The sequence below is a fragment of the Lonchura striata genome, chromosome 2, assembly GCF_046129695.1.
Source record: "Lonchura striata isolate bLonStr1 chromosome 2, bLonStr1.mat, whole genome shotgun sequence".
Classification (NCBI taxonomy): domain Eukaryota; kingdom Metazoa; phylum Chordata; class Aves; order Passeriformes; family Estrildidae; genus Lonchura; species Lonchura striata.
Window position 1 is genome coordinate 116,582,786 of NC_134604.1, and position 25,298 is coordinate 116,608,083.

Genomic DNA, 25,298 nt, shown 5'->3' on the forward strand with positions numbered 1-25,298 from the left:
CACCGGGAGCCCCGGCACCCCAAACCCTTCCCACAGAGAGGAGCGGGCACCAGGAGCCCCGGCACCCCAAACCCTTCCCACAGAGAGGAGCAGGTGAGGGAGCCCTGGCACCCCGAGCCCTTCCCCACAGGGCGAGCCGGGCCACCTCATACTCCGGTTCCCTCACAGGCCATCTCTGTTCCCCCTCACACACTGGGGCTGCTCAGAGCGGGGATTTTAAGTGTTATAAAAATATTTTAATATGAATGAGTAATCGTAGAAAATTATTTAAAAATAAATTGGAGAAATGTATTAATGCCTCGATCCACTCTTTTGTCAGCTGAGTGTTCCTGTCTCTGCCCCCACTGTTCCACTTGATCAGCGTTCTCTGCACAAATACAGCATCCAGCCAGAAGAACAGGTTTCACAAAAATCCAATGACAAAGAATTAAAAAAATGTAAAAGTGGTCTGGTTGGGAGACCAGCCTTCCACTGTCCCAGGCAGCTCCAGCCCCAGTGTCCAGCCTGGCCTTGAGCACTGCCAGGGATCCAGGGGCAGCCACAGCTGCTCTGGGAATTCCATCCCAGCCCTGCCCACCCTGCCAGGGAACAATTCCCAATTCCCAACCCCCATCCAGCCCTGCCCTCTGGCAGTGGGAGCCATTCCCTGTGTCCTGTCCCTCCAGCCCCTGCAAACTGTCTTTACTCACTTTCACTGGGAACAATTTCTAATCCAGAACTGCCCTCTTGTCAGTCTGAAGCCATTCCCTCTTGCCCTGTCCTTCCATCCCTCATCCAAAGCCCCTCTTCTGGAGCCCCTTTAGGCACAGGAAGGGGCTCTAAGGTCTCTTTGGATCCTTCTCCAGACAAACACTCCCAGCTCTTTCTGTAGGAGCCCACACTCACACAATGCTAATGACAGGACAACACCTGTGTGTTCAGTGCAGAAATAAAAGTTGGACAACACCGGTTCCTATGTTATAAAGTAAAAGCAGTTCTCCCTTCACCTCCTCATGTACCCCGTTACTTGCTCTGTGTCCGAGTCCGAAGAGTCGCTTTCCTCAGAGGAAGAGGAGGACTTTTGCCACTCAGGGAAGTCATTAGAACAAGGTGCCCCCTGCCCACTTCCCGTGTCCTCCAGCAGCTTTTCCTGCAGAGCATGGGCACAGTGCCAGCCCTCTGCATCCTGCTGGGCTGGGGCAGCAGCTGCAGAGCCGTGCCCGTCCTGCTCCAGGGTTCCCAGCAGCACCGTGTGCAGGCTGATGGTGAAGCACCCGCTGCCGCTCTGGGGCTCGCCGCTGTCCCCAGAGAGAGGGCTCAGCAACTGGCTGCTCGTGTCTCCGTCCCCTCCAGGGTGCTCCTGGAGCTGCTGTGGCTCAGCAGCTGGCGTGTCCCCAGCCTGGCTGCTGCTGTGCTCACAGGTGCTGCTCTCCGAGTACTGCCTCGGGCTGCTGGGGGTGTCACAGCGCTGGGGGACACTGCCCCTGCCCAGCCTGTCCCGCCTGGTGTAGTCGTGGTCACACGGGGCACTGCTGTCGCTGTCACTGCTGTCACTGTCACTGCTGTCGCTGTCACTGCTGTCGCTGCCTCTGCAGCGCCTGGCCTTGCTTTTCACCTCTCTGGGGATGATCTCCACAGAGGCCAGTGCTTCTGACTCAGACACCCACGGCGAGTAGGCCAACTTCTTGATGTATGCCTGGAAGAGTAAAATGAATTCAATCCACTCAGCCACTTTTGCACATATGCACACAACAGCATGAAAAAATACCCCAAACAACCTCCAGCCATGAGGCTGTCAAATGATTCCCTCTGTGCCACAGTTTGGGCTTTTTTTTTTGCAGAGTTCAGGGTATCTAGGATCACTCCTTCTTTTCTGTTGCTGAACATCACAGAGCCCCTGAATGGTTTGAGTGGGAAGGGATCTTAAAAGACCATCACATTCCAATCCCCTGCCAGGGCAGGGACACTTCCCACTGTCCCAGGCTGCTCCAAACCCAGTGTCCAGCCTGGCCTTGGGCACTGCCAGGGATCCAGGGGCAGCCACAGCTGCTCTGGGCACCTGTGCCAGGACCTGCCCACCCTGCCAGAGTGAGCTGAGTTTGTCACTCTCTCAACTCCTGCAGTCACCTCTATCAAGGCTGAGCAATTTTCATATCCTTTAGAAATTATCTTTTGAAGCAATCTTCACCATTTTAATATCCCAAGCCCTGTCTTCCCTCTGCACTTCAGAGGATTATTCAATATTTGAAGCATTTGTCATGTTGACAATAATAAATAAATAAACCTTAGACATTCCTTAGTAATGCGTTCAGCAATTGTTGGGATGCGAGTGCTGACATAGCAAATAACAGAAACATGGAAAAAGTCTTAGAAAAAAGTGATAGAAAAAAGTGATACCCATCTGGGCATGTTTGTAAAAAATGAAAAATATCTATGCTGAAAAACTCTAAAGAATTAAACGGAAAAGAAGTCAGAGACTGTAAAAAATAGAACAAGCTAAAATATAGAAACAAGAAGTCTTGTTTTTTTGCTTGAAATTTAGTGGCAATTCAATCTATGGAAATAAATTAGCTGCCTCTGGACTGGCTCCCTCTGTGCTTGATCACAGAAGAAGTCCAAGAGAGATTATTTTATTATTATTAAACAGTGGAACAACTTCTCCTCCGGTCTCTCCTCACAGGGCAGCTTCTCCAGCCCTCTGCTCACCCCCTGGCCCTGCTCTGGGCCTACTCCAGCCTGTGGGGACCAGAGCTGAGTGCAATATTCCAGAATGTTCCCCCTGAGCAGGGTGGGATGATCCTCTCTGCTAGTAGCTTGTCACAGAAATAGCAAGAAATGGTTTTGAATATTTTTTCTGAAGATCAGACAAAACTTAGCAGCCCAGAGATCATCTCTGACTGAGGTAAACTGCAAATGCAAACATTCTGTGCTCTTACAGAACTTGTACCTAAAGCACAAGATTGGGAATTCCAGCTGTTAAAACATCCTGCTGCCAGGCAGAAAGGGCAGATCTGAGAGCTGCTACATACCAAGGTCTGAGGAAGGGTAAACTCCGGGAAAATAAAACCTGCTGAATGCACACACTTCAGGACTGCAGCAATTATCAGTGAAACACCGACAGCAACTGCCACTGGAACTTCATGATACCCTGGAGTGATAAAAATCAAATAAACACACATGGAGGAAGTGTCCCACCACCACATTCCAGATCTCCCAGTCACAACAGCTATTAGGAATCACCAATAATTTTGGTTAGAAGGGACCTGTGAAAGTCAAATTCAAAACAAGACCAAATCCCAAATTAGCATCAGGAATTATAAAAGAAGTGACTCCGTATTTCTGCAGAGTTAGTGGAGATCTGTATGGCTCAGGGGATTGCCAAGAGATTTGCTGCCCCAAAGCTGGTGGGGTTTTATATTTCCCTCCTAAACACCCATAATGGTTCTCTCTTGGAATGTTTCTCTCTGCCAGTGAGGCTTTGAGGGAGAGCACCCAAAGATCAGCTGGAGCTGAGCCAGGAGGGATTTAGGGTGGGTTTTAGGGAAAGGCTCTTCCCCAGAGGTGCTGGCACTGCCCAGGGAATGGGCACGGCCCCGAGGCTGCCAGAGCTGCAGGAGCCTTTGGGCAGCGCTGCCAGGGATGCCCAGGCTGGGGTTGGTGGGGTCTGGGCAGGGCAGGGCTGGCACTGGGGGGTCCCTCCAGCTCAGGACATTCCATGATTCTGTGATCACTTGTTTTTTAGGACTGAACTGTAAGTGTCTCTACACCAAAAGAACACATAGCACACCCAGACCAACCCCCTGCCCCACAGCTCCCTCACCTTGCCGAGCCTCCGAGTCTGTGGTGACACATTTCAAGGGGGAGGGGACAAAATTCCTGTTCAGGGATGCAGTGACCCCCACGGATGCACAATAATTCCTGCTGGGATACAGTTCTTCAATGACAGTACTAAACACCTCTTCAGTGGTTGTCTGCCGAGGCCTCTGCCATGAAAAACAATGTTTTGAAGTCGGTCATTGGCTGGAAAGAGCCCCTGCTCCCTCCTCCAGACCTGCCCCCTGCAGTGAAAGGAAGCTCAGATTCTGCAGGCTGTGATCTCTCTTTTCTTCTAAGCAATCTATTTTTATGTTTTCCTTTGCTTTTATTCACATACTTGGTTTTGGGAACCTGTTAAGCATCAGAGCCATTTTATGCCTTCTGTGTTCCTCCCTTAAAGCACAACTGTTCCCAAATTTCCCTACCTTAAGCTCTCCATCCTCTGATTTCAGCGTGATGTCATAATCCAGCTCTTCATAGATATCAATTAAAGACAGCAGCTTCCCCTTGGCTCTGAAGTGAGAGGCTGGCAGCTTTATGGTGACATTGATGCAGCTTAGACAGGAAGTGATATTCACTTCTGGTGGTCCCAGAATTGCTGTTGGAAAACAAGAAAGAGGAAAAAATGATGGAAAAATACACACCTTATCCAGCACCAATTCTACTTCTGTGATGCACACAGAGCTGGCTCAGCACAGTCCAGAGAGGTCACTGCTGTAAATCCACATTTGGCCTTGCAACATTTAACTTCCACAGCCAAATCATCATTCCCACATGGCCTGATTTTAAAGGAAAAGGACTGGAAGGAAGAAGCAGAAAGGGGACAGAGGGTTTGCTCCAGCTTCACAGAAATGTGATCTTTGTATCTGCCTGAGATTGAAGCTGAGGTTAAAGTACAGAAGAGAATCCTGGAATAGGTTGGGTTGGGAAGGGACCTCAGAGCCCACCCAGTGCCACCCCTGCCATGGCAGGGACACCTCCCACTGTCCCAGGCTGCTCCAGCCCCAGTGTCCAACCTGGCCTTGGGCACTGCCAGGGATCCAGGGGAATCTGGGAATTCCATCCCAGCCCTGCCCACCCTGCCAGGGAACAACTCCTATTTCCCAGTATCCCATCCAGCCCTGCCCTCCTTCAGCTGAAAGCCATTCCCCTTTGTCCTGTCCTTTTTACTAAATCAGCTGCTGAGGGACTGCAGGGCTCCTCCTCGGGATGTTCTCCTCATTCCCTAGTGTTCCCTCATTTCTGGCTCTGGAAGGGGACTCAGCTGCCTCTGCTGAGCTCAGGGGAAACATCATCAGTTCATCCTCCACAGCTCTCCAGCTATTCCTCAATATCTGCCTCTCTGAGCTCAAAACTGCATTTTAAGCAGAGCCAGGGGTGAAGCCAACCTCTGGCAATAAAGACAAGTCTCTTCAGCATGGAAAAGGGCAGATTGATAGTTTGTCCATCAATCTCTTCCCTACACCAAGTGCACACTTGGCATTTTTTAACATTCACTATCTGAACATACAAAAACAATGTTGTTTTTTAAGTTATGTAGCTTACACAGTCAGGAGATTTTTACTTGGTGTTTGTCAATGCACTACTGTATTTCCTTTATATTTATAATGCACTTATTTCAAAACCAGAGCCTCACTCCTTTATCAGAACTACTAATTTTAGAAACTTATCTATGTACTTTAGGCTTTGTAACAGATCTATGAAATACTACATACAAATAGCCACCAACCAAGTCAGTGTGAAGTCTTACAGAAAAGGCAGCAGAACATAATTCAGGCATCAGCTGCTAATGAAAACTACAAAAAAAAGAAATGCAGAGATCTTACTCTCAATGAGTGGCACAAAACGCAGCACAGAAGAATTGAGCACCTGAGCTCCTCCAATGCTCTGAACAAGTACAGAATACTCAGGGGATGTGTCCTTGAACTCCTCTGTCAGCTCACAGGAGAGCTGGGCAATGCCTGAACACTGCTGAGCACTCATCCAGCTCTGGCTCCTGCAGAAAAGAGAAAAAGAGTCTCCATTCTCTGATGTGAGAAGGGCATTTCTCAGGGAAAAAAAAAATAACATAAAAACTAAGGAAAAAAACCCAGGAAAAACAGAGAAAAACCTCAGCTTTACTATTTTCACAGAATCCCAAATCCTTGGGGCTGGAAAAGCCCTCCCAGCCCAGGAAGTCCCAGCTGGGCCCCATGCCCACCTTGTCCCCAGCCCAGAGCACTCAGTGCCACCTCCAGGGGCACTCCAAAGCTCCCTTCTCTTTGGGCCAAAAAACATGAGAAGCAGAATTTGTGCCTTTAGTGTGACTTGCCTGTGGTCTCTGTACAGCACGTTGTAGGATGCTGGCACAGCTGGGTCATGTTCTGCCTGCCAGGACAAAATGTGCTGGAAATTGTGGGAGTCCATCTGAAGGTTGTAGGGAAGCCCCTCCAAAATTCTTTCTAGAAAGGACAAAAACCAAAAAAAAAAAAAAAAAAAAACACAAAAAAAAAACCAAAACAAAACAAAAAAGAACAAGCAACAAACAACTCTGAGCTTTGCAACAATTCTAATAAATAAACCCATTCAGAGCAGCTCAGGATTTGCCCCAAAAAGCAGCCTCAGGGGAGAGCTCAGCACAACAGACATAGCAATGCAAAGCACTGTGCACATGGAGTACATTTCTCTTTCTTCAAAAAGCATGAAGTTCCACAATGATGATTGGTGAGGATGTGCAAGCTATGAAATGTGTTAGGGAAAACATTTTAAAGATGGTAACACTCTTACCAGGCAGGCTGCAAACAGCTGTAGACAGAAAGGTCAGGCACACTGGAAAGTGAAACTCTGTATTAATGCATTGGTGTATCCACAGGACCTGACTTTTATTTCAGGTATTCATTTGCAACAATTGGGTTCACACCCATTACTCCCTGGTGGAACTGTTACTTTCTTTCACGTCTTCCCAGATTTTCCTACACTTCCTTCCTTCTCCAGAGCCTGGGAGAAATGTCCATGAACCTGAGGAGGAGCTGGTTCCTGGATCCTGACGCTGCTCCCTCATGTGAGGTTTAAGACTCAGTGTCAGCAAAAACACCCAAGATGTTCTCATCAAATCATGTCTCAGAGGACTCTGACTGGATTTCAAACACCTTTTCAAGCCATCCCAAGAATTTTAGAACTGATCTGGGAAAATATTCCATTATTGCTTGACTCTCTCTCATGGATCCCAGAAAGTTTGGGTTGGAAGGGACCTTAAAGAACCAAATTCCACCCCCCTGCCATGAGCATGGACACCTCCCACTGTCCCAGGCTGCTCCAAGCTGGCCTTGGACACTTCCAGGGGCAGCCCCAGCTTCCCTGGCAGTCCTGCCACTCCAGGGGTTCCTACAGCTTCTGTAAAACCTCCCTAGGAAGCTGTGACCCACCCAGGGTCTCTCTGCATCCAGGATTCTTTTCCTTGACCAACTCAGCTTCTCACTGTTCCCATCTTTTCAACACAGTGCTTCAAAACACTTGAAGTTTTGGTTCTCACTCTTCAAATTATTTTTTTTCTCAAGCCCCTTCAGCCTCCCTTCTGCTTTGTATGCAACAAGGAGAAACTTCCTGTTCTTATTTTAAGGTATTTTGTGGTCATGTCTCTGACTCAGATGCTGACTCCCACACTCAGTTGGCCAAAGCAGTCACTACTTTAATTCCAAACACATTTCTTCTCTATTTTACATCAATTCCATGGGAAAATCTGGAGAGTTCCTTCCTTATCTTCATAAAACTCTCTTTTGTCTTGACCTGTTGTGTTAAAAAGATGTACCACAGTCACCATGACTGTGAAAAGAGAAATCTGGGCCTTGAATTAGAAAACCTAAATAATCTTTATGGAGATCCACAAACAATGGGTTTAACTGCAACTAAAGGTAGAACAATGGATTTCTGACTAGGTAGGAAATCACCCACTTGGAAATAAACATCCAGTGGGGATAAATAAAGCAATATTTTAACTATTATTATCATCTGAGCACAAGATCAGACTTGTAATAATTTGTGTCTGCTGAACAGCTGCTGCATTCCAGTTAACATTATTTGATTCTTCAAAGCCTCTTCTCTACCCAAGCCAAATTCCTTTCAGTTCAGAGCTCCCATTGCCTCTGAACTTTGTTTGAACAAACAAGTTTAGCAAAGAAGTCATACAGTTGCAAAATTGTTTGTGATACACTCAAACAAAGGAAACACAACCAAGACAAATATCTTAGAACAAGTAACTGGGGAGATTCAGCCTGGGGAAATACAGATAGTCTGGAAATTGTGTGGGGAATCTTCTTCAGCATCTTGGTCTATCTAGAGTCTCTACCAGCCCTGGAAGTGTCCCAGGCCAGGCTGGACAGGGCTTGGAGCAGCCTGGGACAGTGGGAGGTGTCCCTGCCATGGCAGGGGTGGCACTGGGTGGGATTTAGGGTCCCTCCCAAGCCAAACCAGTCTGGGGTTCTGGGATGATGATCTGACCCTTTTTATACAATTAAAGGATCCTAACAAACCCCTTCTCACACCAACAACAGCTGAGCCAAACTGTGCTTGTTTCACCTGCTAATCTGGAAACTGAGGAGTGCTGGGAAAACTCAGAATAAAAAATAAAAACCCTCACATGTAACTGAGAGTTCCTGGATGTGCAGGGAGGCAGAACCATGGAATGGAATGGTCTGGACTGGGAAGGACCTCAAATCCCACCCAGTGCCACCCCTGCCATGGCAGGGACACTCCTACTGTGCCAGGCTGCTCCAGCCCCAGTGTCCAACCTGGCCTTGGGCACTGCCAGGGATCCAGGGGAAATCTGGGAATTCCATCCCAGCCCTGCCCACCCTGCCAGGGAACAATTCCCAATTCCCAACTCCCACCCAGCCCTGCCCTCTGGCAGTGGGAGCCATTCCCTGGCTCCTGTCCCTCCATCCTTGTCCCCAGTCCCTCTGCAGCTCTCCTGGAGCCCCTCCAGGCCCTGGCAGGGCTCTGAGCTCTCCCTGGAGCTTCTCCTCTGCAGGCTGAACATTCCCAGCTCTCCCAGCCTGGCTCCAGAGGGGCTCCAGCCCTGCTCGTGGTTTATGCACAGAATGGAGCATGCAGGGGTAACACAAGAGCCCCTTACTGTGGGAATTACTCCAGGGAGAGTTCTACCATACCATGGTGGTTTCTTGTCAGAGTCCAGGACAGAATGCCATGGCTGGCCTGCTGGACAGAGCTCAGCAGCTCAGAGAGAGAATGTTACAGGTAAGGAAAGAGAAACAACCTTGAGAGGCTGACCCTGCACATCCAGACTCCTTCTTTGGCTGCTCAGGCTGGGAGAAAAAAGACTTTTACAATCTTGGGGTCATCCTGACACACAGACCCCGAGATTTGCTTACTTCATTAACTCAGCAGGATTATTAAGGAATTAATGAGCTCCCTGCAGTGCTGCTCTCTAACCCAAAGGTTCAGGTACTTACCAAGCTGACAGAGAGGCACTGGCACATCCATTGGAGTTCTCATGGAGGTTAACAAACAAACCTCTCTGCTTGCCAAAGGAACATTCTGCTGCAGTTCCTACAAAAACATCAAAAACAAGCACATTTTACTAAATTATCACAGTAAATTACCTTAGTAAATAAGTTTTAAGTAACCCAAGGTTCCTGTACAGAGTTGCCTTCACTCTCCAGTGTCTGAAGGAGGGCAGTGGTACTGGAAGAGTTACTGGGCGGGGGGACTGATCTTTATCATTTTATGGCAATTTTGTCCATTTTCATGGCAACAGCACTCCCCATTTTCCACATGGAAGGGGCTCCTACCACCTCAAATAAAGCAGAAGCCACTGTATGATTACTTATATTAACTTTGTATTAAGATTGTATCTGAAAATTCAATGCCACTCACTGCAACTTCATTTATACAATGGAAACAAAACTTCCTTGGCTTTGTTTGAAATATACTCCTCACCATTGTAAAAAACATTTCCAGAAAGAGAAAAGATGAACAGGGAGCTTAGAAAAAAAATCATTATGAAGAAGTTATTAAATTTATGTTACAATTTTTAATGCATAAGATCTATTAAAATAATCCTTCTCTTCACTGTTTTTTTTACTCTATTTAACATCCCCATAATATTAACATCCACAAGACCTGGTGTTGAGTTAGCTGGGATTAGTTGAGTTAGAATCTTCCCCTCAGGCTTAACAAAAATTAACTGCTTTTCAACTTAACATGATTTGCAAATACAATTGGAATTATTTTCCCTGCAAAACAACCGGTTTAAAATCATGTCAAAGAACACTCTGTATATTCATATATAACCCTGTATAATCATATATTAACACGGGACAGAAGTCATCTGTTAAATTCAGATTAAGTAAAACCCCTTATCTGAGAAGCCAATCTCTCTGTGCTCGGAGTTCTGGCAGGAGTGTAGAAATCACTGGATAAATGTTAGGAAATTGTCTCTGTGCAACTAACAATTCCACAGCCTCAGGGAACCTTCCACCCCCCTCACTTTGTTACTTCATTCAAGCAAAAGCCATTGCAAAGAGCAGCTACACCTGCAGGTTGTGTTTCTCCAGGCTGTTCAAAGTGTTCCCTTCAGGAGAAAGCCTGGGGATGCTGCATTCACTTGTAAAAGCATTTCCTTTCCCTGTTAACCCTTGCAGTTCACGGCAGGCCCTGTCCAAAGCCCCCCCTGCCCCGGGGATGTGTGGGTGTACCTCGGATCCTTGTTGGCCATGCTGCCAGGACAGCAACAGTGCCACTCTGGGAATCACAGCAGGCTCCCGTGTGCCTCTGCCTGCTGAACAAAGGAGTCTCCTGCATGAGGCATGCTCAAAGCCAGCTGACTTGTTCTGCACCTTCCTGAGAAATTGTGATAAAATGTGCTCATCGCCAGGATTCCACAGCTGTCTAAAGCTGGATGTCCTCTGCAGATCTACCGCTGCCAGGGAGATTCCAGAGGAAAACCATTTCTGTCAGAACGGTGACGAGCTTTTGCCACTCCTCCTCTTCAGGGCTGCGGCAGTGCCTGTGGAGAGGCCACAAATCAGCAGAGAGATCAGGCCCTGAGGCCAGGCTGTGCCCACGGGAGACCCCGGGACCTGCCTGGAGCCCCACTGCAGGGCACACTGGCACAGCAGCCACAGCTGGAGCCCATGGAATCACAGCTGGCTGGGCTGGAGGGACCCCACACCTCATCCCACCCCACCCCTGCCACGGCAGGGACACCTCCCACTGTGCCAGGCTGCTCCAACCTGGCCTTGGGCACTGCCAGGGATCCAGGGGAATCTGGGAATTCCATCCCAGCCCTGCCCACCCTGCCAGGGAACAATTCCCAATTCCCAGTCTCCCACCCATCCCTGCCCTCTGGCAGTAGGGAGCCATTCCCTGGCTCCTGTCCCTCCATCCTTGTCCCCAGTCCCTCTGCAGCTCTCCTGGAGCCCCTCCAGGCCCTGTCAGGGCTCTGAGCTCTCCCTGGAGCTTCTCCTCTGCAGGTTGAACATTCCCAGCTCTCCCAGCCTGGCAGCAGAGGGGCTCCAGCCCTGGGATCACTTTAGTGGCTCGCAGGTTCAGGCTGGATGGGGTTATATTTGCTTCCAATCAGAAAAGAAAAAAAAGCTGCTTTGAGGTTTTAAAAGTCAGAGGCTCATATTTCAGAAAAACTCTTCCCCAATTCTTGGAAGCAAGCAGATGGTCTACTAAATTACATAAATCATCTTATGGAAATACTGAGAGAGGCAGAGAGACTGACTGGCAGCAGGGATGTCTGCAGGGGAACATTCTGAGCCTGCACAGGGACCTCTGAAACTGCCCAGGCAGGGCCCCCTGCAGCAGCGACACAGGAACGTGCCCAGGGGGTTTGGGAGGTCTCCAGAGGTGCCCTGGGGGTCTGGGAGGTCTCCAGAGGTGCCCAGGGGGTTTGGGAGGTCTCCAGAGGGGGAGACTCCAGCCCCTGCCTGGGCAGCTCTTCCAGGGCTCTGCCCCTCCAGGGAAGGAAGTTCTTCCTCGGGCTGGGCTGGAACTGCCGTGGTTTAGTTCCTGGCCATTGCTCCTTGGCTTGCCACTGGCACCACTGGGCAGAGCCTGGCACCATCCTGGCACCCTTGGAGCTCTATAAAATCCTGAATCCAGCTGTGCCAAGGAACCACATGTCTGTAGCATTACTCCCCCCCACAAGTGCTGGGAGACTTTGGATAAACCACTCCTGAGGTTTTGGAAATCACCCAACCTGAGTAACCCAACACCATTACCAAGAGCCGTTTTCCCATGGACTGCCACAGTGCTGGGGAACAGACAGCCCCAGGCTGGGCCAGGGCAGGCTCAGCTGGGACAGCAGCAGCAATTTCCCCATGGAAAGGGTGCTCAGGCCCTGGCAGGGGCTGCCCAGGGAGCTTTGCAGTGCCCATCCCTGCAGGTGTCCCCTGGAGGTGGCACTGAGTGCTCTGGGCTGGGGACAAGGTGGGCATGGGGCCCAGCTGGGACTCCCTGGGCTGGGAGGGCTTTGCCAGCCCTGGGATTTGGGATTCTGTGCAGTGGGACCCGTGGGGATGGCTCAGCCCCTCACAAACAGCAGGCCGCGGTGCTGTTCCCAGCCCCAGGCACCTCGCAGCCCACGGCCGCGCTCAGTGCAGCCAGCGGGGCGCTGCCACAGGCGAACCCGGCGGGGTTTGCGGCTCCGTGTGCGGCTCCGGGTGCGCCAGCAGAGCACTCCCGGAGCCGCGGAGCCCTGCCGGAATCGCCCGGAGCAGCCGGGCGGCGGCCCAGACCTCTCCCCTCAGGCGGCGCAGGGAGCGCGGCCCGCTCGCCTCAGGGAGCCGCCGCATTGCCGCGCCCGGGGCAGCGGGGGGACAGGGCAGCGCGCACACCGCCCCCTCCCAGCCGTACCTTGCGGCGGGGAGTCCCCACGGGCTCCGCTCCGGCTCCTCATCGCTCCTTATCGCTGCCCGTAGCACCTCACTAATGCCCAGCGCTGCCGCCCGCGGCGGCGCCCAGCGGGAAATGGCGGCGGGGACGGGGAGGAGCGACCACGCCCCTCCGCCAGGCCACGCCCCCAGACAGGCAAACCACGCCCTGATACGTCAGGTCACGCCGCCAATCAGTCAGACCACGCCCCCAACACAGTAAAACCACGCCCCAAAATAGATAAACCACGCCCCCAAACAGGCAAACCACGCCTCCAAACAGAGAAACCACGCCCCTAACTGGTAAGCCACGCCCCTCACCCAGACCACGCCCCCATCCCTTGAGCCCCGCCCCTCGCCCTCAGGCCCCGCCCAGCGGCGCCGCTCCGTCCCCGCGCCCGCGGGAAGGCTTCGCTGCTTTTGTTTCGGTTTCTGCTTTTATTTCCCTCTCTGCCACTATTATTCCCTTATTTCCCTTTCCCTCACTCCTCCGCGCCCGCTCCGCCTCCGGCTCTGCGCTGTTCGCTGTGCGGGAAAGCTGCGGGAGCGGTGGCTGATGCCCTGCCGTGTTTACAGACTCAAAGTCGCAGCAGGTTTGGGTTGGAGGGACGCCAAATGCCACCCAGTGCCACCCCTGCCATGGGGACACCTCCCACTGTGCCAGGCTGCTCCAGCCCCAGGGTCCAACCTGGCCCTGGGCACTGCCAGGGATGAAGGGAAGGGAAGGGAAGGGAAGGGAAGGGAAGGGAAGGGAAGGGAAGGGAAGGGAAGGGAAGGGAAGGGAAGGGAAGGGAAGGGAAGGGAAGGGAAGGGAAGGGAAGGGAAGGGAAGGGAAGGGAAAGGAAGAGACCTGTGCATCCTGGTCCGTGGGCAGCAATATCTGAGTCGGGCAGATCATCACACAGGCAGCAGTGCCCTGCAGCCAGGAGGGACATCCCTGTCCTGGGGACACCAGGCCCACCATCACTGCCCGGAGGGAAGGGATCGTCCCACTCAGCTCTGGGCTGGGGCAGCCTCAGCCCCAGTGCTGGGGACAGTTCTGGCTGTCTCAATAAAAGGTCAGAAGCTGTTGGAAAGTGCCCAGAGGTGGGGAAGGTCTGGAGGGACCCCCGAGGTCCCTGGGGCAGCTCAGCCTGGAGCAGCCTGAGGTCAGAGCTCCCCGGGGCTGCAGGGACAGCTCCGATCTCTGCTCTGGGCCAGGGACAGCACCAGGGAGTGCCTGGGGCTGGGCCAGGCCAGCTCAGGCTGCAATCAGGGAAAGGCTCTTCCCCAGAGGTGCTGGCACTGCCCAGGGAATGGGCACGGCCCCGAGGCTGCCAGAGCTGCAGGAGCCTTTGGGCAGTGCTGCCAGGGATGCCCAGGCTGGGGTTGGTGGGGTCTGGGCAGGGAACTGGGGGGTCCCTGGGGGTCCCTACAGCTCAGGATATTCTGGAATTCTCTGATTCACTGTCCACCCTGTGCCAGCTCTGCCCACCCTGCCAGGGAACAATTCCCAATTCCCAATCTCCCACCCAGCCCTGCCCACCCTGCCAGGGAACAATTCCCAATTCCCAATCTCCCACCCAGCCCTGCCCTCTGGCAGTGGGAGCCATTCCCTGGCTCCTGTCCCTCCATCCTTGTCCCCAGTCCCTCTGCAGCTCTCCTGGAGCCCCTCCAGGGGTTTTTCCCCCCAGAGCATCCCAGGGGTGCTTCCATAGCCCAGGGGGTTCCTGCCCAGCCAGGCTGGGTGAGGAGCAGCTCGGCCTGGGCAGGGCAGGAGGTGCCTGAGGGAACATTGAGGGAGCAGCTGAAATGCTGAATTTCCTGTTCACTGCAGCCTCTGCCTTGTGCCTCTCACTGCAAAGCAAAGTTACAGAGAAGAACCCAGAGTGTTCATTGCAGTTCCCCTGGCACAGTGAAACCCATCTGGTTTAACACCAAAGAATTGTGGAATCGCTTTGGTTGGGGTGGACCTTTGTGGGAACCCTGGGCTTGCTCTGGGGTCTCATGTGGTGGTGAAATTTCTCCTCCAACCCGTGCTTCCAAAGAAAAACTGCTCAGGCTCTTGCTGTTCGGTCTCAAGGCAGTTTATTGTGAGTTACCTAAAAGATTTTCTTCTGGGGCTGCTGTGGTTTGCTCACAGCTCAGGCAGAGGCACACACACACCCTGACATCCTCTCTGACTTCTTCTTCTTCTCTCTCCCCGCCCAGGGCTGCTGCTCTCTTTTATATGGTACATTACGTGTTACATGTTTGCAGTTTTTCCCAATGCCTATTACCTATATTAAATGGTGATTTTCTATCTTTTATATGGTACATTACGTGTTACATGTTTACAGTTTGTCCCCAGTGCCTATTACCTATATTAAATGGTGCTTTTCTATCTTTTATATGGTACATTACGTGTTACGTGTTTAAAGTTTTCCCCCAATACCTACTACCTATGTTACAAGGTGCTTTTCTACTCTAAACCAATCTGTGAGTGCCAACATCACCAAGAACATGGAGGTGAGGAAGAAGAAGGAGGAAGAACAGGATCAGCCCACTTTCCTCCATCTTAGAACTTCTGACCCCCATGTACAAAGTAAAAACCCCCCTGGACAGGCACTAAAACCCCCCGTACAACACTAAAAAAATTTCCTCCCTACTTTGTAACTACATTTACTATACTATTTAACCTTTTGTGACTGCTTGTTCCACCTTCAAAGCTGGTAACTCATTCCATGGCTCAAACCCAAAATCCCAGCTGTTTCCAGCTGCCTGCCAGGGTCTAGAATGCTCCTGACCAAGGCCTGGAACCTCTAAAGATGTCTGAGGGACATTTGGAGTTCCAGCAGACCTTAGAGCTGATCTGGCAGGGCGCCTGCAGCAGCCCAGGTGCCCACAGCGTTTCCTCCTGTGCTGTGGTGGTTGGGTCTGAACTCGGAGCAGAAATCTGATTTCTGCTGAGGACGTCGTCCTGCACCGCCTGAAACATCCTGTTTTCTACTGCTCCTCTACCACAGGGGCCTTTTGGCTCTCTTGGCGTCACTGCGGCTTTCAGCTTGCAGAAAAATTGCCACAGTGCCCTTTGCAAAGAGGTGGAGAATAAAAAAAAATATGTATTTATATTTCTGCTGGCTGGACTTTTGCTGTGTGGGCTCTTCTGAGACTTCAGTGCATCCAAAACCAGGAGAGACTGCTCCTTCCCTCTGTTTATTTTAATTTGTGTACAGTCCTAATTTTTTTAATGTTCGTTTTTTGCAATCTTGGCTCAGAAAGAATTTAAAAGAGCATTTTTTAAAGATTTTGAGAAGTAAGATTTTGAGAAGTAAGATTTTGAGAAGTATTTTTCTACATTTTCCCAATTAAAAAAAAAACCCGGGATGTGTCTTTCTGTGGCCTGAAGGTGATGCTGTTTCTCTAGGAAAAAATACTGGAAAAGCCATTGGGAAGTCTGGTGGGATATACCTGTTTTAAAATTCAATGTACACCGATTTTTGCTCTTTGTCTTGGCAAGTTTTCGTTAAACCTTTGGAAGATTGAGTTGTGTCTGAGCACCACCTCAGTTTATTAAACCTTCCAGTATGTCATGGATCAGCACACTCAAAATAAAAGCCAGTAATTAATTTTTAAAATAATAATAATAATAATAATAATAATAATAATAATAATAATAATGGCTTCAGAATTGTTTTGTCTCCCCCCATCAGAGGTTTGACAAAGCCTTTACCTTGTCGAGTCTCTATTCTAAATATCTACTAATAATAGATATTTAACAACAGACAAAAATAGCAATAATAAATATCTAAAATAGCAACCATCTAAAACCAGATAAATATCTAATAGTAAATAAATATCTAGCACTAGATAAATATCCAAGCACAGGAAATACCTCACAACAGCAAACGCCCTGGGACAGTGAAAGGTGTCCCTGCCCATGGCAGGGGTGCAATTAAATTATGAAATGATCATTGAGTTCCCTCTAACCCACACCTTTCTGCATCTCTATGATTCTGTGACTCTTTAACCCAAATTCTGGGCGAATTTGTGACACCTCAGTGAAGCAAATGAAGCTTGCAGGGTTTGCAGCCAGCGGGCAGAATCTCTGGTGATTTCAACTCATTAAAAAGAAAAAAAACAGTGCTGAGTTAAAGACCATCAGATGCTTTCTGGGGCTAGTAAAAACTCATAACTACACTGGCTTTTGGGGGTTTTTTGGGGGAGGTTTTTGGGGTTTTTTGTTTGGTTGTTTTTTTTTTCTGTTTTTTTTTTTGTTTGTTTGTTTTTTGTTTTGTTTTGTTTTGTTTTATTTCTCAGGTTACTCTGTTTTAGAGTAACTTCAGTTCTGTGCTGCCAGGCACTGACCCCAGGAGAACACTGCACTGACCTGAGGCCGTGGAGAGGCTTCCAAAATTCAACAATAAAACTGAAATTACAGGTGTGGAGTTGGAATGGAAGTGTGTGATAGCACAGGGTGGAAACTCAGAGTTGAAGGGTTTAGAGTGCAGGAATAGATATAAAGCAAGATGGAGGTTTCAGGGTGGAGGCTGAACCTTCTCCTTCTTTCCCTTCTCCTTCTCCTTCTCCTTCTCCTTCTCCTTCTCCTTCTCCTTCTTTCTCCTTCTCCTTCTCCTTCTCCTTCTCCTTCTCCTTCTCCTTCTCCTTCTCCTTCTCCTTCTCCTTCTCCTTCTCCTTCTCCTTCTCCTTCTCCTTCTCCTTCTCCTTCTCCTTCTCCTTCTTCTCCTTCTCCATGGGTTTGGGTGGTTTTGTGTAATTGGATAAAAAAGTTCCCATTGTGGTCATGGGTGGTTGGGTATTGGGTTAAAAGTGAAAATAATTAAGGTGTCATTTCTCAATTGGACAGTTTGCTATTATTAATTTCTACAGGCTTTAAAAGGCCTTGCAGAGAGACAGATGGGGCTCCATTTTGAATTTTTAGAGTGAAGTTTTTAGAGTCTCAGGGTCTGTGAGGCTGTGACAGAGACAAGAACTGATAAACACCCGAGTCCCAAAATTCCCTCTCACACATTTAATCCCAATTTGGCAAAAAGAAGTTCAGACTGCACATGGCACCAGCGGTTCAGACAAACACAAACACAGGCACGTGCAATCAGTGCTCCCCAAAGCTGATCCTGCCTCAGCTGGGATTTCACAGCCTGTGGCTTGGAATCCCCACGGGTTAATCAATATGGATGGCAATTGTTGTCAGGGCACGCACCAGATGAAATAACAATTTCTATTTCTCCTGCTTTGCTCTGCCTCCTCACTAAAGTGGAGCACAGAAACAGCAAAATGATGCAGTCGTGGTGGTGGAGCAGTTGGATTTATTTTGTTCCAGAAGAGGATGTGGGAAATTAATTTGTAGAAATTTAGGGAAAAAAAAAAACAACTTGTAGAAAATAAAAAAATAACTTAATCCAATAGTGTCCTTTGGGAGGAGGATGCTGGAAAATCCCAACCACCTTGGTTTGGGGGGCTTGTGAAGACTGGACCTCAGGGGGTTTTATTTATGTTCTCCCTTCTGTAAACTTCTGGAAAGATGGTGCATTTCCAGTCCTGGGAATCTCTTGCTCAGAATTTGATAGACTAACATGGAATGCACATGAAGCAGCCCGTGGAGACTGGATAAAGGGGATGGATTTTCAGAATTTCAGTGTTCCTGTAGCCCTGCAAGCATTTACTTGATCCTACTCACAGGAATAGTCTCAGTGAAATCAATGAGATTATTAAATGAGTGTGAGTAAAGGGGCTTGGAATGGTAGAGAAAGAGTAGAGAAAGGTAAAGAAGGAGTGGAAAATTTAAATTTCCAGTCAGAATTTCAGCCTCCAAAAGGTGCTGGGCCCTGGACATGGTGTGGCACAAGGATTTCTGCTGGTTTCTGGCTGCTCCTGTGAAGTTTGAGGTTGGCTCAAGCTTTGTGCCTCGCAGGAGTTGGAGCAGATGGGAAATGAGGAGTGAGCAGGACCCTGTCAGGATCACAGAATTCCAGAATCAAGGTGGGAAAACCCTCCAGGACCACCCAGCCCCACCAGCATCACCCCAACCCTGTCCCCAAGGCCACATCCAGACTCCTCAGGGACAATTCCAGTGACTTCAAACCTCCCTGGGAGCTCATCCCAAGGCCTGGCCACTCTGCCAGGGAAATTTTCTTTCCCAATTTCCAACCTGAGCCTCCCCTGGTGCCACCTGAGGCCATTTCCTCTCCTCCTGTCCCTGCCCCTCCTGGCAGGAGCTGTGCAGAGCAATGAGGGACCCTGAGCCTCCTTTGCTCCAGGCTGAGCACCAGAGAGTTTGACTTGTCCGACCTGCCCTGAAGGTGGAGTTTAGGAAGTGCTGGATCTTCTCAGAATCCCAGAATCAAGCTGGGAAAACCCTTCAGGATCACCAGCCCCACCAGCATCACCCCAACCCTGTCCCCAAGGCCACATCCAGACTCCTCGGGGACAATTCCAGTGACTCCAAACCTCCCTGGGAGCTCATCCCAAGGCCTGGCCACTCTGCCAGGGAAATTTTCTTTCCCAATCTCCAACCTGAGCCTCCCCTGGTGCCACCTGAGGCTTTTCCTTTGTGCTGTCCCCGGGGCAGGGCAGGAGGGGAGATGTGCTCCGTGCCTGGCAGAGCTGCAGCTGTGGGCACAGCTTTCATTTCTGTGGGCACAGATCTCATTTTTGGGAGTGCAACAGGAACCTCGAGCCCCCCGGTTTGAGCTGTGCCCACCCTCGACGCTTCCCTGGCCGTCAATAACCAATAATGGCACGGCAGAACCTTGTTTTTCCTGAGGAAATATCTGTTAATACCCTAATAATGTCATTAACAGCATCGTGTGCGGCTCAGCTGGCAGCAAACAACCGCTGCCCTTGTCTCTCCGTGGGGTGGGAATTGGCACCTCGGCGTGAGGATGAATTTCTGTCAGCTCTGCAGAGGGAATTCCAGGGAAAAACAGGTGGGAATGTGGGGAGAGCCCCAGGGGGGCAGGAGCAGGGCTCACCTTCCTCCCTCCAGGGCCAGAGCAGCTGAGGGCAGGGCCCGAGCCCAGGGCTTCATTCGGGGTGTTCTGCCACGTCCACACTCCTGAAAACATTCCCGAAGGGATGGGGGGTCTGTCCTCCAGCCCTCTTATCCCTGGGCACCTCTGCACTGGCTCTGGGGTTTGGTTTTTTGGGTTTTTTTTTTAATATATATATATATTTTTTTTAATTTTTATTTTTATCTTTTTAATTGGGGGTTTTTTTGGTGTTTTTTTTTGTTTTTTTTTTTTTTTTTTTTTTTTGTTTGTTTGTTTGTTTTTTTTTAATTTTTTGTTTATTGGGTTTTATTGGGTTTTTTGGGGATTTTTGGGGTTTTTTTGTTTAGTTTTTGGGTCTTTCTCTGCAGCTCATTAAGCCTTTATTCCCCCCAAAATTTCAGGTCTTTGCCACCCTTTTAAGCCTTGGAGCCTCCCATGCTTGTGGAGAACAGCAAAACCCCCACTTGTAGCATCTTTTTTTTTCTTTTTTTTCCCTTTTTAATTTTTTTTTGTTTTGTTTGGTTTTGGGGGTTTTTTGGTTTTTTTTTTTTTTTTCTTTTAGTTTTTTGGTTTTTCTGCAGCTCATTAACCCTTTATTTCCCCCAACATTTCAGGTCTTTGCCACCCTTTTAAGCCTTGGAGCCTCCCATGCTTGTGGAGAACAGCAAAACCCCCACTTGTAGCATCATTTTTTCTTTTTTTTTTTTTTCTTTTTTTTTTAATTTGTGGGGTTTTTTTGTTTGTTTTATTTTTTTTTTATTGGGGTTTTTTGGGGTTTTTTTGTTTAGTTTTTGGTTTATTCTGCAGCTCATTAACCCTTTATTCCCCCCAAAATTTCAGGTCTTTGCCACCCTTTTAAGCCTTGTAGCCACCCATGCTTGTGGAGAACAGCAAAACCCCCACTTGTAGCATCATTTTTTCTTTTTTTTTTCTTTTTTTTTTGTTTAATTTTTTTTTTAATTGGGGTTTTTTTTTGTTTTTTGGTTTAGTTTTTGGTTTATTCTGCAGCTCATTAACCCTTTATTCCCCCCAAAATTTCAGGTCTTTGCCACCCTTTTAAGCCTTGTAGCCACCCATGCTTGTGGAGAACAGCAAAACCCCCACTTGTAGAATAATTTGGTGCTTTCCCCTTCCCCTTGTGTGGGGTTTTTTTTGCTGCACTGAGGATGGGAGGGAGAATTTGGGCCAGGCTGGTCTGGCCGTGGCACTCAGTGGCTGCAATAATAAAAATAAAGTGACATGGGCATTTCACCTTTCTCCTTTTTCAGCAGAACAGGGTGAATATTTACAGGCCTCGAGTGGAAATTCATTGTTCAGCCTGATCCCAATCTTTATTTGGAGGAAACACTGCAGACTTCTGCCAGAAGATGGCAATTGGAAACACTCACTGTAAAACTCCTTTAATTTTACAATTCCGAAACACCTCCGAAATAAAAGCATTTATTGTAGTGGGGACGTGTTGTTAATTATCATTAGACCCCTGCTTTTGATTAATGCTGCTAATTAGTTTCTGCCCTTGACTTTTTCCAATTAAGGAGTGGATGGCTTGGTGCTAAACACGTGGGCAGATTTTCTAATTAGACGAGAGGAGCGTGGGCTCTTTTTGGAGGAAATTCTTGGAACTTTCAGGAGTTGCTCTGGCTCTGGGGGTGGCACAGGGGATGCAGGTGGGTTCCCTTTTCCTGCTGGGAATTTGTGAGAAATATATTTTTGCAGAGTTTTTCAGGGTTTAACAAAACCTTCACCCAGCAGCTATTCGTATATAAATGTTGGGATAAGGAATGTTAATTCAGAAACGCCGTGGAACAGGACAGATATTGCTGAGAGAGAAATGAAGTTTAAAAAAACAGTTTTAAAGGATGGTCTTACAAAGAAGACTGGACGCTTTGGAGGAATAGAACTAAATGTTAAATGCAGTTTTTATTTCATGTAGCGCAGGTATCACAGACGTGTACTTCCACAGCTGATTTTGGTGGTGTAAATTTGGATGTTCTGGGAATTCTGTGTATGCAATCCCTGAGCTGCTGCAGTGGAATTTCTGATCCTGCACACGAAACCAGGAACCCTCGTGGTCCTTCTTTGCACAAACATCTCCCCTCACACTTCTCCATAACGGAGGGAAACCAGAGAGGATTGAAATTAATGAAGGGACAGATCCAGGAACTCAAAAAGCAGAAAAACCCCCATTTCTTAATTGATTTTAGAGTAACCCTGAGAGTGTCTCTTTGCCTTGGAAATAAATTTTCCCCTAATTTCTATTTATGTTTGGTGTTTTGTCCTTGGACTTGGGTGACTTTGGGCCTGTCTTTTCTCCCAGTTTCCCTCTATATTCCCTCTAAATTCCCTCTAAAATCTCCCTGAAATCTCCCTAAAATCTCCCTAAAATCACCCTAAAATCTCTCTGATTCCTCTCTGATTTCCTCTCTGATTTCTCTCTAATTTCTCTCTGATGTCTCTCTAATGTCTGTCTAATTAATTTCTCTCTAATTTCTAATTTCTCTCTGATTTCTCTCTGATGTGTCTCTAATTAATTTCTCTCTAATTTCTAATTTCTCTCTAATTTCTCTCTAATTTCTATTTTCTCTCTGATTTCTCTCTAATTTCTCTCTGATTTCTCTCTGATGTCTCTCTAATTAATTTCTTTCTAATTTCTAATTTCTCTCTAATTTCTCTCTAATTTCTCTCTGATTTCTCTCTAATTTCTAATTTCTCTCTAATTTCTCTCCTTCCCTATTCTTCTATCCCAAATTCTTCCCTGGGATACGACAATAATGTTTCTGCCTTTCAAAGAGGACTTTTGTCTCTTTAGCTTTGTTTGATCCCGGTTCTGCTTTGTAAATAATTTTTTTCAGCTGTTCCATCAAGTTAGGTCTGCCTAAAAATTTAAAAAAAAAAATTGGTAGAAATAAATGGGATAAAAAGTAGGATTAAAAAATATGGGATAAAAGTATTCCTCAGAGTCTGTGGGAGAATTACCCTGCATGTGTAATCAAGGCATTACATTTATAATCTGTTTATTTTTAATCCTCTCCACATCTATAAGTGGCTCAAATAACTGTGGCCTCTCGCATTGCCCAAACCAAAGAAAATTTATCTCAGATTATTAATTTTTTTTTTTTTCATCACTGAAACTGTCACAACACCTTGTGAAAGTGTGGATGCAGAACAACCCACAGCAGGTTTTTGGGAAAATGGGTTGGGATGGCTTTGTGCTTGGAATATTTCACAGGATTCAAGAAAAAAAAAACAAACTCTTTTTGGAGGGATAAAATATTAATTTCATTAGCTGTATTTCATTTTTGGGCTTTTTTATGCTGTGAAACTGGATTTTGTTCCTGGGGGAAAATGTGCTTTAATTAAAAGCTAAAGAAGAAATAATTTTTGTTGCATTATTTCTTGCTGTGCTGTAACTGCTGGAGCCCCTCTGAGTCTCAGATCTGTGGGATTCAGCATTAAATGTTTGAGATCAGTTCCATCAAATCCCTCTGACAAATCCAAGCTAAGGAGAACTGTCAGACTGATCCATGGAAAACAGAATAAAGGAACCAATAGAGGTGACAGCAGGGACAGGGTTCATGTTCCTTAAATCAATTAACCTCGACAAAATGGATTTCATACTCAGATTTATCTCTTCTGGGGGTGTTTCTCCTTGATTTCCTTTTCAGCACCTCTTCCTAGCGGGATATACCCAACCTGCTGCTGCAAACCTTGGCTAAAAAGCCTCGAATCCTCTCAGAGAAATTCCTAAATTTAGCCTTTGCTAAATTCTGCCTTCCCTGGGCCTGTGGTGCAGCCCAGATTTCCAGGGATGGAGGGAGAAGATGGGAAATAAAGGTGCTAATTTGATTTTATCCCAGTGAAATGGCACCTTACTGAGGCACTTCTTGTGCGTTTAGTTTAGAAATGAAATAATTTCCCTTCTCTGAGCCACGGATCATCTGACTGAAGGAGAGCAGGATGCAATCCCCAGCCCAGCCCGGCTTTGGGGTTTGTTTGGGGACATTTGGGGACATTTCCCCCTTCCCGAGCCCTCACCCAGTGCTGGCCCTGCTTTTCCTGCACAGCTCTTTTGTCACCTCCACTGCAGCTGCTGAATGTCCCTGGGAGCCTCTCAAGGGCTTGGTCCCCTTTGGATCCCCCTGAGCAGGGCTGGAAAAGAGAGAACTCAGCAAAAAATTCTGGGTTTGTCCTCAGTTAGAAATGAGTGAACTCAGCAACAACTTCTGGGTTTTATCCTCAGTTAGAAAACAGAGAACTCAGTAACAAGTTCTGGGTTTTGTCCTCAGAAAAGAGAGAACTCAGCAAAAAATTCTGGGTTTGTCCTCAGTTAGAAATGAGAGAACTCAGCAACAACTTCTCGGTTTGTCCTCAGTTAGAAATGAGAGAACTCAGCAACAACTTCTGGGTTTGTCCTCAGTTAGAAAAGAGAGAATTCAGCAACAACTTCTGGTTTTTATCCTCAGAAAAGAGAGAACCCAGCAACAACTTCTGGGTTTGTTCTCAGTTAGAAAACAGAGAACTCAGTAAGAAGTTCTGGGTTTGTCCTCAATTAGAAAACAGAGAACTCAGTAACAACTTCTGGGTTTTGTCCTCAGTTAAAAAGTCTCGTGTCACTCTCTTTGGCTCATAAAATCATGGAATCACACGAGGTTTGGGTTGGGGAGACCTCAAATCCCACCCAGTGCCACCCCTGCCATGGCAGGGACACCTCCCACTGTCCCAGGCTGCTCCAGCGCCAGTGTCCAACCTGGCCTTGGGCACTGCCAGGGATCCAGGGGAATCTGGGAATTCCATCCCAGCCCTGCCCACCCTGCCAGGGAACAATTCCCAATTCCCAATCTCCCAGCCAGCCCTGTCCCTGGCAGTGGAGCCATCCCCTGGCTCTGTCCCTCTCTCTCCTCCCTCCTGGGAGCTGCCCTGTGTCCCCAGACACTCCTGGGGCTGCTGCTGGGAATGCCCAGCCCTGCTCCTTGGCACAGCACTGGCCTGGATTTTAGGGCTGCCTTGTGGCTCCTGCAGCTCCTCTCCTGAGCAGGAATGCTCCAGCTGCAGGTGGACCTTCAGCTCTGTCCTGAGAGCCAAGTGCAGCCAGTTGCCCTCTGAGGTTCTGGGCCCCTCAGGTTGGGAAGGACCTTGAGACACTTGAGAGCATTCAGAGGAGGCAGTGAGGTATGTCAGGATGAGGGGCTGGGAACAGAAACCCTGCGAGGAACCTTTGAAGGAGCTGGGGTTCTTCAGCCTGGGTTGTTCAGCCTGTTCAGCCCTGCGAGGAACCTTTGAAGGAGCTGTGTCTGTTCAGCCTGCAGAAGAGGAGGCTCAGAGGTGCCCTCATTGCTCTCTACACTCCCTGAAGGGAGGTGCAGACAGGAGAGGTTGGTCTCTTCCACCAGGCAGCACTGACACAACCAGAGGACACAGCCCCAGCTACTTCAGGGAAGGTGCAGGTTGGATATTAGGAAAAAAAATTTCACTGAAATAATAAAGTATTGGAACTGTCTTCCAAGGGAGGTTGTGGAATCAAAATTTCTGAGTGTGTTTAAAAAAAGACTGGACATGGCACTTGGTGCTATGGTCAGGTTGAGGTGTTGGGGCATGGGTTGGACTTGATGATCTTAGAGGTCTCTTCCAGCCTCATTATTCTGGGATTCTGTGATTCTGT

General features: G+C 48.4%; 1 protein-coding gene across 1 annotated transcript; it reads right to left on the bottom strand.

The window, feature by feature from the left end:
• Positions 1-895: 895 nt before the first annotated feature.
• On the bottom strand, positions 896-12,771 carry IFNAR2 (interferon alpha and beta receptor subunit 2). The gene is made up of 10 exons (XM_021538749.3): positions 12,655-12,771; positions 10,488-10,798; positions 9,243-9,339; positions 6,562-6,603; positions 6,107-6,236; positions 5,622-5,791; positions 4,221-4,393; positions 3,800-3,962; positions 3,009-3,127; positions 896-1,675 (listed from the first exon to the last, which is right to left on the bottom strand). Exons 3-10 carry the CDS (start codon positions 9,283-9,285, stop codon positions 983-985), a joined length of 1,533 nt encoding a protein of 510 aa, XP_021394424.2. The 5' UTR covers positions 9,286-9,339; positions 10,488-10,798; positions 12,655-12,771; the 3' UTR covers positions 896-982.
• Positions 12,772-25,298: the final 12,527 nt, after the last annotated feature.